Here is a 12658-nt window from a genome sequence, read left to right on the forward strand (position 1 = left end):
AACACACCCCAGGCGAAGGGTGTTCCTCAAGGCTTTATTCTGGGTCCTCATGCAGTTTTCTCTCTATCAAAACCCTGGTAAGTATAAGTAATTCACCTCATATTTAATTATACTTGAATAGTTGAACAAGGCAATATTTTATATTCCATACCTGATATGAAGGTAGCTAAGGCTATGAACTTTATAAAGATGTTTAAAAAGGGTTGCTTCAGTATTATCAGTGACACTTCCTCTCTGTCAATTACATTTTCTCCAGTAATTATTGCAATATAACTCCTTTCCTGACCACAATGTCAGGGTTATGCTTGTACATCATCCTTTAAAACAGATAAAATGACAACAGACCTTGTACAACCACAAATATAAATTAAAACTTGTGCACAGATGCTTAGATAAATATTTCCATCTAGACCTGAGGATGCATCCAAGCCAAATTTTTTTGGACATCCCATTCCACCCCAATTTTAATCTATTCCACCACTGATACATCTGAATCACATATCAGAGGGGCTTGATTATAATCTGACAGATAGAATTAGGTGTGCTTCAACTATAAATGAAGAAATATATGGCTGGCCTTTCCTAAGAAATCCCTTGGAAACCACTAGTTTTGGGCTCTGGAGACCATTAAGTGTAGGGCCCCATAGGGTCCAGCTGGTGATACAAGCCGGGCAGAGGGACAGAAGGTGAAATAAATGACTAAACTGATGGCAGCCATAAAAAGGGGGAAGGGGAAGTGGGGTTGTGGTACAGCACAGAGCAATAAGGGCTCTGACGCTGATGAATGCAGGGAAGGACGGAGAGGCAACCCTGGCCTCTCTCAAACCGAAATGAAACCACTGGGACATGTAGGGAGGAGGGCATGTTATTAGTGACAGACTCAGACAGCCAGATGAGAAGAGGAAGAGGAGGAACTGGTGGACAGACAGACTGAGGGAGGAAGATATGAAAAGATCACTTCTGTTTATCATTTAAAACACAAGCTGTATGAAAAATTAAAGAGGTCAGATCATACATGATAGTGTTAGTAACATTTTTGTATGTCATATTTAGTTTTACACAAAGTCGCAGTTGTTTTTGTAGATTAGTTCCAATAAATGCTCATTTTGAGGAAGTTTTCATAGTTGAAAAAGCTTTTTTATTCATGAAAATGTCAGGTCAAAGTAAATTTGATATGATATGACCCCTTTAAAAGACATGAGCTACCATAACTGAAGCAACAAAGATTCATGTGTGCCATCTGTGGAGTTTGTTTCAATTTCATAAGCCTGCATGACAATAACAGATAACAAAATAAAATATCTACAAACTCATCTTAGCCAGTCATCACTGGCATATGGTGCTTTGGACTTCCCAATGCAAGATTTTATTTGCAAAATATAAAATATGTTGAAAACTAATCTGGTTCAATCGGCTGCATATACTATACATTTTCACAACATGTCAATAAGTGATTATCATAAAATTGTTTCAAATCAAGTTACACCAAAAGCATCATTACTCATAATTCAATATTCCGCTGCTCTTCATTTCCAATAATAGTCTATTGCTGTCGCTAGCAAGATGGCTGGGAAAAACTCTTAACAATAAACTTTCAATTTTCATTCTTTTTCAGGGACAGGCTTGGCAAACGGGCACCTCCTCCAGAAACAATATTTGTAATATCCAAGATTTCCCCAGACAGATTCAATCATTCAATTGAATTACTGCCCCATTCTCTAACATTCATCCTAGACCTCGTCTCACTCCAAAGCTCCATTCTTCCAGACATGTTGTGAATAATGTAGAAGAATGAGCTCTTTAAGTGAGGCGACATCATATTTAGGGGTCATTACATTGAGTCGATCCGTCTCTACTGCCCCTGTGCCATGCAGCACTCCGGAGCTGCTCCCCATCACGAGTCAGCTTATATTATAGCTTTAAATAACTTCACTTTTAGTGTGTAAACAAGAGTTGAACTGGGTGAGGAGCAATACAAGGAAGGCTGCTGGCTACGGCTGTCTGAATACGTGAGGCATTTATTTTGATATCACAAGAAAGCTTTTTTTTTTCCAGAATTTTTTCCGGAATTTTAGGTGGTTTTGATAACCACCTAAAATTCCGGACTGTTGTAATATGAATGCAGAAAAATATTATCTTATAATTTATTATATAAGTTATAATTTCAAATGGGAAGTGTTAAAGGTATAGTTCACCCCAAAATGAAAACGTTGTAATTATTTACTAACCTTTAAATCGTTCCAAACCTGTAGGATTTTCTTTCTTCTATTGCATACAAGAAGTTATTTTGTAGAATGTTAGTAACCAGACAGTTTACAGTAGCCATTGACTTCCATAGTAGTAAAAAAATTACTATGGAAGTCAACAGGTAACGTAAACTGTCTGGTTACCAACATTCTTCAATTCTTCATACAGGTTTCAACTCATACAGGTTTGAAACAACTTGAGGGTGAGTAAATGATGAAACATTTTCATTTTTGGATGAACTATCCCTTTTAAGTGATTTTGACCCATTACATTAATAATATAAAATAACATTAAAAAAGTATGAATGCAGAATGCAAAATATTGTGAATGCAGAAAAATGCAGTTATTATTTTAAAGGGGAAGTGTTCAGTGAATTTGACTCATTATTTTAATAAAATAAAATAAAATAAAATATTATGAATGGAGAACAGTGTAGGTATTGTTTTAAATGGGAAGTGGTAAGCAAATTCGTCTCATTACTTTAATTGTATAAAATAACATAAAATAACAAAATAAAAAATGCAGAATGCAAAAGAATATGAATTCAGAAAAATGTATTATTATTTTTATTATTTAAAAGGGAAAGTGTTTAGTGAATTCGACTCATTACTTTAATAGTATAAAATAAAATTAAATAATAACATATAAAAGTTTAATTTTCTTTTCCAACCTTACCTGTAGTGGTAGTGGAGGCGTGACAGGTGATGGCAAGCTGCGAGCTGGTGAATGGTTTTGCCTGTGAGGGGGCGGAGACTGGGGAGGCTGAGCTGAGCTATGATTAGAGGAGGTACAGGTGGAGGCTGAGCCTGGAGAGGCTCCAGACACTTGTGATTGGATCGGAGGAGTGAGCTGATGATGGCTGGGTGGCTGGAGATGTGTTGGGCCGCAGAGATGTTGGTGCTGCTCCCGTTCTCGTTGTTGTTGGTCTCTTTCACGCTGCTCTCGTTCTCGTTCTCGCTGTTGTTGTTGTTGTTGTTGCTGCTGCTGCTGTTGATGATGATGATGCTGTTGCTGGTGATGCTGTAGCTGTTGGAGCTGTTGGAGATGCTGGAGCTGAGAGTTTAGGGATGAGGTAGCTGTGATGAGAGAGAAAAAAAAAAAAAAGATGTTGATTTCTTTCATGATCTTAACCGATGTATTTATAAAATAATATATATATATATATATATATATATATATATATATATATATATATATATATATATATATAGCATTGCAATGTACACACCACAAGCACTCAGGGCCATTTATAGTAATATCCCCTTTTCAATGTTATATCCTCTAATATTTTTATCAAGAGTCAAACATATGTCATCCAAGCCCTTTCTGTTCTGAGCACATTGCTTCTTTGCCCCACAAAAGACGCTAAGCTGACGATGAAGATGACAAGGTTATTTTAACAACAACAGCAAAAACACAGTGAGCTGCTCTTCCAAAAAAGTACTGTCTGGACCTCTGCTGGGAAGGAAATATAGAGACCTCTTGGAACATTCTGAACTAATTAAATACCCCTAACTTAGAGCTTTCCTTAGCCCGTAACTGCAGAACCATCACTGATTGCTGGCCAACAGCTTTTTTGGTACTTTATTGAAATAATTGAACAGTCCAAGCAGAAGACTTCAAAAAGGTAAGAACCATCCTGCAAAAAAGATATTCCACTCTTTTGAAGTCAGAGAACTTTTTCTCCATTTCATCTTGAGGACTGTTAGATGTCATTTAAAGTAATTCACTGCACTTCTTAAATGTGCTTCAGCCCTCTAAAAAGCCCTTGGAGTTACAACTTGTAACAGGAAAACTGACATTGCAGGAATGTAACAAGCTGATAAATCATTAATTGGTAATATGAAATTACAGTATTAATTTACCAGTGAAAACATTTATGTATATCAAGTTTTTGATTTCAATATATTTTACATTTTTTATTTTTTTCTGTAATAGAAAAAGCTTGTTTTCTTCTTATTAGTTAAAGTGGTTGTATGGAAAGTATGGAAGATTTCCATTGAAATTCAATGATTTGGGACAAATATACACTATATTGCCAAAAGTTGGGACGCCTGCCTTTCCATGCACATGAACTTTAATGACAACCCATTCTTAATCCGTAGGGTTTAATATGGAGTTGGCCCACCCTTTGCAGCTATAACAGCTTCAACTCTTCTGGGAAGGCTTTCCACAAGGTTTAGGAGTGTGTTTATGGGAATTTTTTACCATTCTTCTATAAGTGCATCTGTGAGGTCAGGCAGTGATGTTGGCGAGAAGGCCTGGCTCGCAGTCTCCGCTCTAATTCATCCCAAATGTGTTCTATGGGGTTGAGGTTAGGACTCTGTGAAGGCCAGTCAAGTTCCTCCACATCAAATTCACTCATCCATGTCTTTATGGACCTTGCTTTGTGCACTGGTGCGCAGTCATGTTGGAACAGGAAGGGGTCATCCCCAAACTGTTCCCACAAAGTTGGGAGCATGAAATTGTCCAAAATGCTTTGGTATGCTGAAGCATTAAGAGTTCCTTTCACTGGAACTAAGGGGCCAAACCCAACCCCTGAAAAACAACCCCACACCATATTCCCCCCTCCACCAAACTTTACACTTGGCACAATGCAGTCAAGCAAATACTGTTCTCCTGGCAACCGCCAAACCCAGACTCGTCCATCATACTGCCAGACAGAGAAGCATGATTCGTCACTCCAGAGAACACGTCTCCAGGAGCTGCTCTAGGGTCTAGTGGTGTCGTGCTTTACACCACTGCATCCGACGCTTTGCATTGCACTTGGTGATGTAAGGCTTGGATGCAGCTGCTCGGCCATGGAAACCCATTCCATGAAGCTCTCTACACACTGTTCTTGAGCTAATCTGAAGGCCACACAAAGTTTGGAGGTCTGTAGCTATTAACTCTGCAGAAAGTTGGTGACTTCTGCACACTGTGCACCTCAACATGCGCTGACCCCACTCTGTGATTTTATATGGCCTACCACTTCGTGGCTGAGTAGCTGTTGTTCCCAATTGCTTCCGCTTTGTTATGATACCACTAACAGTTGACCATGGAATATTTAGTAGTGAGGAAATTTCACGAATGGACTTATTGCACAGGTGGCAACCTATCACGGTACCACACTTGAATTCACTGAGCTCCTGAGAGCGCCCCATTCTTTCACAAATGTTTGTAGAAGCAGTCTGCATGCCTAGGTGCTTGATTTTATACACCTGTGGCCATGGAAGTGATTGGAACACCTGAATTTAATGATTTGGATGGGTGTCCCAATACTTTTGGCAATATAGTGTATGTATATACAGGACCTAAAACTACTTTTTGCCTCACCTGCCAATGGCCAGTGACTTAAGAAACACAGGCAGTTATGACACAAATATTTTAGATACTAGTGAAAATTCACAATACTCTACTCTATTCGATACACACTGCATAGTCTTCATATCCTTTTTAAAGTTCAAGAGCAGTGAGTGATTTGTTTTCCTTTGTTGTTTAATTAACATTAAAACACAGAAGACAGCACAGCAGCAGGATTATTTGGATGCTGTTACTTTAAGACCAAATGCATGTACAGATCATACATTTTCTTTCTCAACTGAAGACATAACCAACTGTGTTTACTAGGATACTTGCAGAGACGGGCATTTTTGACATCATTTGTGAATTTGTCCGTTCAAGCACAGGAAGGCATGAAAGAGAGCTCAACTTAGTATTTGCCTACTGTCTGATCCGTGGCTTTCAGGGCTTGCCCTTCGTATATTTTGGATGTTGAACTTCCCACATAGTGTGTGAGTAACAAACTCCCTTCTGCGTGTTCCAGCACTTGAATGTTTACAGTGGAAAGGCTTAAACTTTTGTGATGATGCAGCACTGACCGTCAACTTTACAGAGCATTGTTCAATGCAAAATACGTTGTTTGATGACTCAATTCCCTCTATTGCGACCACCAAAGCAAATGAGAAGCTGAGAGGACTTACACCACTGGCCTGAGTGGTGGACAGAGATCATCAAGGCATGGACTGGACATAACAGATGCAAGCTTTCCTGCTCCTTTGTCTCATGAGGCGGAAAGCCTGCAAAACAACTGGCTGACCAGCCACTGAAAGAACCTTCAAAATATAGTCCAGTCTTGGTGCAATATGGCTTTGACATCACCCGGAGCAAAATCCAAGCAGGAGGCTACTGACAAGGCCTGAAGTTCTGTTACACTTTTAACTGACATCAAGGCTACTAATAAAGCTACTTTGAAAGTAAGTATCTTTTTCTGGAATCGACTCTAAGAGTTCAAATGAGGCCTCTGTCAATGGTCCGAGGAACAATGCCAGGTCCCAGGAGGGAACTTCGACCAGGAGATAGGCCTCAGCAGTCTGGCACCGAGCAAGTACAGAGACACCAAAGGATATCCCCCCACCCAAAGTTCCATTAAAAGGTGAGTGGTTAGCAGAGATGGCAGCCACATACAACTTTAATGTAGCCGGAGCTAGCCCTGCTGTAACACATTCTTGAAAGAACTCTAGTACTGAACTGTCAGGGCAGTTAACTGGGTTCACATCATACTGCTTACACAAAGATACAAACATTTGCCATTTCAGGGCATACAGCTTTCTCATGGAAGGAGCTCTAGAGTTTAGAATTGTATTAGCAACCTCAGCCTAGAGACCAGAACCTATGAGCTGGTGCCCCTCAGGGGAAAGACAAGTTTCCAGATCCCCTGTGATTGAGATCCCTCTGGAACGGAATCTTCCATGGGAGACCGTCCAGGAGAGATACTAAGTCCCCAAACCAACCTCAGGCCAGCCAGGTTGGAACCACTAGAAGAAGGTGAACTCAATCTTGGCTAACCCTTGCTAGAACTCCCAGGAGCAGAGCTATCAGGTGAAAGGTGTACAAGCACAGCCTCAGCCACGGAAAACCAGAGGGGACAGTGGGTTGTCTCCTCAGAGGCAAACAGATCGACTTCCGCTCTGCCATACCTCCATCATGAGGGGCTTTCGCACCGGGTAGTTCTAGGAACTTAGCTCTAAAACGAATGGTTCCCCTAGGGCCATTTGGTAACACTTTATTTTACAGTGCCGTAGTTTCACGTTACTATATGCACTTACTATAGTAATAACAGTAAATTATGCATAATTACAAGTAACGAACCCTAAACCAAACCCTAATTGTAACTGTATAGTAAGTACATGTAGTTAATTAATAGTACTCAGTACTTATTTGAGTAATTACAATGTAACTACGGCACTGTAAAATAAAGTGTAACCAGCCATTTTCCTTGTTGTATTCGCACCGCCAGTAGGTACTATGAAGTGACATAAGCTGCGCTTGTTGTTGTGACTTTTATTTTGATGATGCGGCCGACCTTTATTGTGACGGCGCTGAGAATGCCAGAGCCTGAGCACAGAGTGCTCCCATTCTCCTTCATTAGTTTATGATCTGTTTAACAGTCCTGTCTAATACGTTATTCTATAGAGCTGTTATACAAAGAAAGACAGTATATGAAAGAGTATTAGCGTTTGCTGTGTGGTTGAAACCTCAGTTTTATGAAACGATGAGAATACTTTTTGTGCGCAAAAAAACAACATCAAAAAACTAAAATAACGACTTTATTCACACATAGAAGCATGACCCACATACCAAAAAGTGTCAACTCAAATTATCCATATATCTTATGAAAGAAAACATTGAAAAACAGACTGGCAACATATCTGAATGAATAAATGACCTTCTGTTCTTCTCTGCAGGAACCAGAGCAATGCTTTGCAGACAGATGCCTGCCCTTTGCTCAATGTTCTGATAATGTGAAGTCATCAAACAGAGATGTTTCTTCTACTCTGCACTTAAACCAAAGATGTCACATACATTTTATGGGCACCATTATGTTGAGGTTATAAAAGAAATAAAACCACCAAAATGTTCTCCTTTGGTGGCACTGAGATGATTTCGCAGTGCAATATCTCAATATTTGAATCCATTTTGGTGTTGAAGCCACACAGTGTTTGAGACTGACAACCATACAACTAACAAGTGTGACTCTCAAATTATCCTGTTCATGCACACTACAAAAATTATTTCAGTATGTTTATCTTGTTTTACAGCAAAATTGTGCATGTCTTCTGTTCAGAATATACATATTTTAACATTTTTAAAATACATTTAAGAAATGTTATATATATATATAGGCCTATATAAAACAAATAAATCATCATTTATAGACACAAAGCATCTACATTGCTAACATCAGTAATAATTTGCAGGATTTTTTAAATCGCAGCCAAGTGTAATGCATCCCAAAAATAAATCACAAAATAACTGAACAATGGATCGATGTTCAGCTACAAAGCGAGACTTGTATCGGCAAGCATGTGTTTGTGCACAGCGTACTTGACAAGAAGTGTTCATAATTAATTGACGCAGATGAATAATTAAAACCAGGAGATTTTTTGCCGAAGATAACTAAGAAAATACATTGGCGCTGACGTTTCTTTGATTAGTGTGGCTACTCGTGCATCACAACCGGACAGGCAGGCAAGGTTTTGACGCACCACAAGCCCTCTCTCCCCTACTCCGAGAAAAAAAAAGAAAAGAAAAAAAGTGTCTCTCAACCAGTAAACAGCCCACTTTTACATTTCTTCAATCGCCTGACACGTTGACACCGCTCTCACACCCCAGCATGAATTATATATATCATCTGCGCCCAGGAAAATTCCAAGAGTCCAATTCGCGCTTGAAATGTTGGGGCAAGTTGTCTCGCAGGCCTTGACAGGGCGTACATATGTGGCGCTCCATCGCACAACTATAGAGGAAGCCGAGTGAGCTGCTACAAGTAGAAAATAAGTGAAAAAGAATAGGAGGAGGACAGGAAAAAAAGGACGAAGAAAAGAGAAAGCCTGAATCCTGTCAAAGATATTATCGAAACCAAGGGGAAGATCAAAGGTGATGGGAGGGTCTCCTCCCGCAGCAGTCGTGAGACCGGAGAAAGAGACAGAACAACAAAGGAATATAAAGAAAAGGAAAACAAATAGAGAGATGGAGAGAGAGGCACAGGATGGTAGAGAAACCCCATGTGGCCCTATTATATGGGCAGCACTGCAGGTAAAACTGTGGTTGAGAGCGAGTGCTTTATAAACTCAATCTTCTCGTTACGAAACATTGCTAACCTTCCATTCTCCTTTAAACAGACTTGGTCTCGCTGCGTGCGAAAGAGGAGGCATACGCGCTTCTGTGATGCAGACCTTGAGCCAAAGAGTCGGGTGCAATGACAGCTGCAAAGGTCTGAATGCATTGAAAACAATATCTACACGAATATAGAGCAGAAATACTGCGTTTATTTCGCTGGAGTGTTTATAAGAAAAGAAGACAAGGACATGGAGAGCAGAAGATGCTTTAGCATGGTAACATAAAAGTTTTCATGTCATCATCTATAAATACAACAATAGTAACATAACACATAACACATGTCTGAATTTGTTTTCCAGACTGGATCTCATTCACACTCCCACCTCCAGAGCACTTAAAATATTTACCTTGACTTTATTGAAAAGAAATGATGCTTTCTTGGGTAATGACAAAAACATGTAATAAAAGTGACAATGGCCATTGCCCTATTCATTTCCATTGAAAATAAACCAGCATCCCACTGGAGATACAGAAAGCAGTAAATTAGTTACTTCACGCATCTATAGAATGACAAAAATTCAAGGATGCAGGGCAACAATAGTAATGTAGGGAATCTAGCAGTTCTCATATGAACCACAGGGCATTTTAGTTCACCCAAAAATGAAAATTCTGATATTAATTACTCACCATCATGTCGTTCCACACCCGTAAGACCTTCATTCATCTTCGGAACATGAATTAAGATATTTTTGATGAAATCCAAGAGTTTTTTTTTTTTATCCCCAATAGAAAGCAATGTAATTACCACATTCAAGGTCCAGAAAAGTACTAAAGGCATCATTAAAAGTCAACATGACTACAGTGGTTCAACCTTAGTGTTATGACGTGATGAGAATACTTTTTTGTGTGCAAAAACAAAACAAAAATAACTTTATTCAACAATTTCTTCTCTACCCTGTCACACTCGTACACAGTTGATGCAGTGAACGCAGTTCAACGCTTCCGTATTTACATCTGAACGCCGGCTCAGTATTGACGCATGCGTTGTGGTGCTCACGTCGGCCAATACTGAGCTGGCGTTCAGATGTAAACACGGGAGCGCTAAACTGCATACGAGACTGACAGGGTAGAGAAGAAATTGTTGAACAAAGTCGATATTTTTGTTTTGTTTTTGCTCTACAAAAATTATTCTCGTTGCTTCAAAACATTAAGGTTGAACCACTGTAGTTACGTTGACTAATTTAACAATGTCTTTAGTACTCTTCTGGACCATGAGTGATGGTAATTATGATACTTTCAATGGGGGATAAAAAAAAAACACTTGGATTTCATCAAAAATATCTTAATTTGTGTTCCGAAGATGAACGAAGGTCTTCTGGGTGTGGAACGACATGAGGGTGAGTAATTAATGACAGAACATTTTGGGTGAACTAACCCTTAAGATGTTAAAACAACTTGTTAACCAAGACTTAAAATAAGGTAATGAAAATGGCATATTTATTTATTATACAACTGAAAGTATAGAAAGAGGATTATTGAGATATTTGAGATATATTATAGATTTTGAGGCAACCTAAAAAAGTTAATCTAAATTAACTGATAACAAGAAATGTTTCTTGAGCAGCAAATCAGAATAATAGAATTTCTGAAGGATCATGTGACACTGAAGACTGCTGAAAATTACATTTAAAAATATATTATTAGAAAAAAGTTATATTTAAATTATAAAAATAAAAAAGTTGCTTAATTAGATATGTTCTTTAATAACATTCCTTTATCTATTTTATATGATTGTTTTTATTATTAACGGAATTATTCATATTTACATTATTTTATTTTAAATATTATTATAAATATATTTTTTTCATGTTTACAAAACCACAGAATACCCCTGCACTGCTTAAGCTAGCATTGCTCATGAGTCAATATAATAACAAATAAATAATAAATGCAATGCCTGTGGACAAAGCATCTAGATTTGTAGTGCACTATAAATGCTGTCCTTTTTTTCTTTTAAAGGTCATAATACATTCAAATTGCATGTCATATTAAAACATGAACTGACAGGTTGATTACCTGACTATTAAATTCATTTTAATTCCGTAAGCAAAAGTAAAGAGGAGACATATAAACCTTGTCAGACCCTCAAAAGTCTATAGTTATGAAATAATACCTGACAACAGTGCACACAAATGAAGCCAGGCACATCCTGACAGGTTCTGTGACCTGCCTGACTTATGGATGCTCTGTTTTGCCTCCCTGCACCTGAAGCCACTCTAATTTAGTACCTTTTTTTTCTTTCTTCCCTCTTCTTGAGACTGACCTGAACTCAAGCAAAGTAGGAGCAAACAGAATTCTCCAGAACAGATCACAGAGACGCCTCTGTTTAACAGAAACTCATTCCCCTCACCTCAACGACCCTGTGTGTGCCAAACTCCCAGTGTAAAAATCACCTGTCGTGTGTTTGATGTGTGTAAGTGTGTGTGTGGGTGTGTGTGAAGCGCAGCATGGCTGATTGTCAGAGGTCAGCGTGGAGGTCATCAAGAAGCGACAAGGTGATAGCACTATTTTTGTTTCTAGTATCAGAACGAGTGTACAGGGCAAAGCAGAGTATCCACCTGTCTCATTAATACGGTACACTGTCTGTCTGTCCCATACAACACCCTTTCCTCGGGGGGCATCTACCTGATGAACACAACAAAGTGTGTTTGGGTCTGATCTGTGTGTAAAATCAGTTAGAGATAGAGTGTGACAGATTAACAATTAAATGCAAAATCTATTACATGCAAGCGTACATCTTATTCTCTCACAGAAATATTGACTACCATTTTAATCCTGTTAAAGACCTGTCAAAGTGACTGATTCCAAAAATAGTACACTTTACTAAAATTTAATGATGCAGAAATAATAGTGACAGAGAAAAGAAGTCACACACAAGCGCACATATACAGACATGCACAGGTTGCGCAGTGAATTAAAGGCCAATCGCAAGGCCAAAGTGAGTAGCACTGAGTTAATTCTGTGGAAAATGACTGTGGTGGAAGAAAGATCTGTAAAAACAAGTGAAAGGAAAAGAACAAGAGAGGTCTGATGGTATTCTTATGCAGTGTTGGGTAAGTTACCTCAAAAAAGTAATTAATTACTAATTACATCATCAATGTTGTCTTTAAAATACTTAAAAATACTAAAGTACTTTTAAAATACTTCTAATTACTCTGTCTGAAAAGTAATTTAATTACTCAATAAGTAACTTATTACTAATTACTTCTTAAAATCCCTATAAACCTTGACCGGACAGACAATAGAAAGG

At 38.5% G+C, this 12658-nt stretch overlaps 1 protein-coding gene across 1 annotated transcript in view; it reads right to left on the reverse strand.

The window, feature by feature from the left end:
- The window catches only part of pou6f2 (POU class 6 homeobox 2), a 120220-nt gene that overhangs the window by 54627 nt on the left and 52935 nt on the right, over positions 1-12658 (reverse strand). The window contains exon 4 of the mRNA XM_067378607.1: positions 2923-3323. Coding sequence (XP_067234708.1) covers positions 2923-3323 — 401 coding nt within the window. The remainder of the gene's footprint in view (positions 1-2922; positions 3324-12658) is intronic.

The sequence above is a fragment of the Chanodichthys erythropterus genome, chromosome 23 (genome assembly GCF_024489055.1).
Source record: "Chanodichthys erythropterus isolate Z2021 chromosome 23, ASM2448905v1, whole genome shotgun sequence".
In the NCBI taxonomy this organism is placed as follows: domain Eukaryota; kingdom Metazoa; phylum Chordata; class Actinopteri; order Cypriniformes; family Xenocyprididae; genus Chanodichthys; species Chanodichthys erythropterus.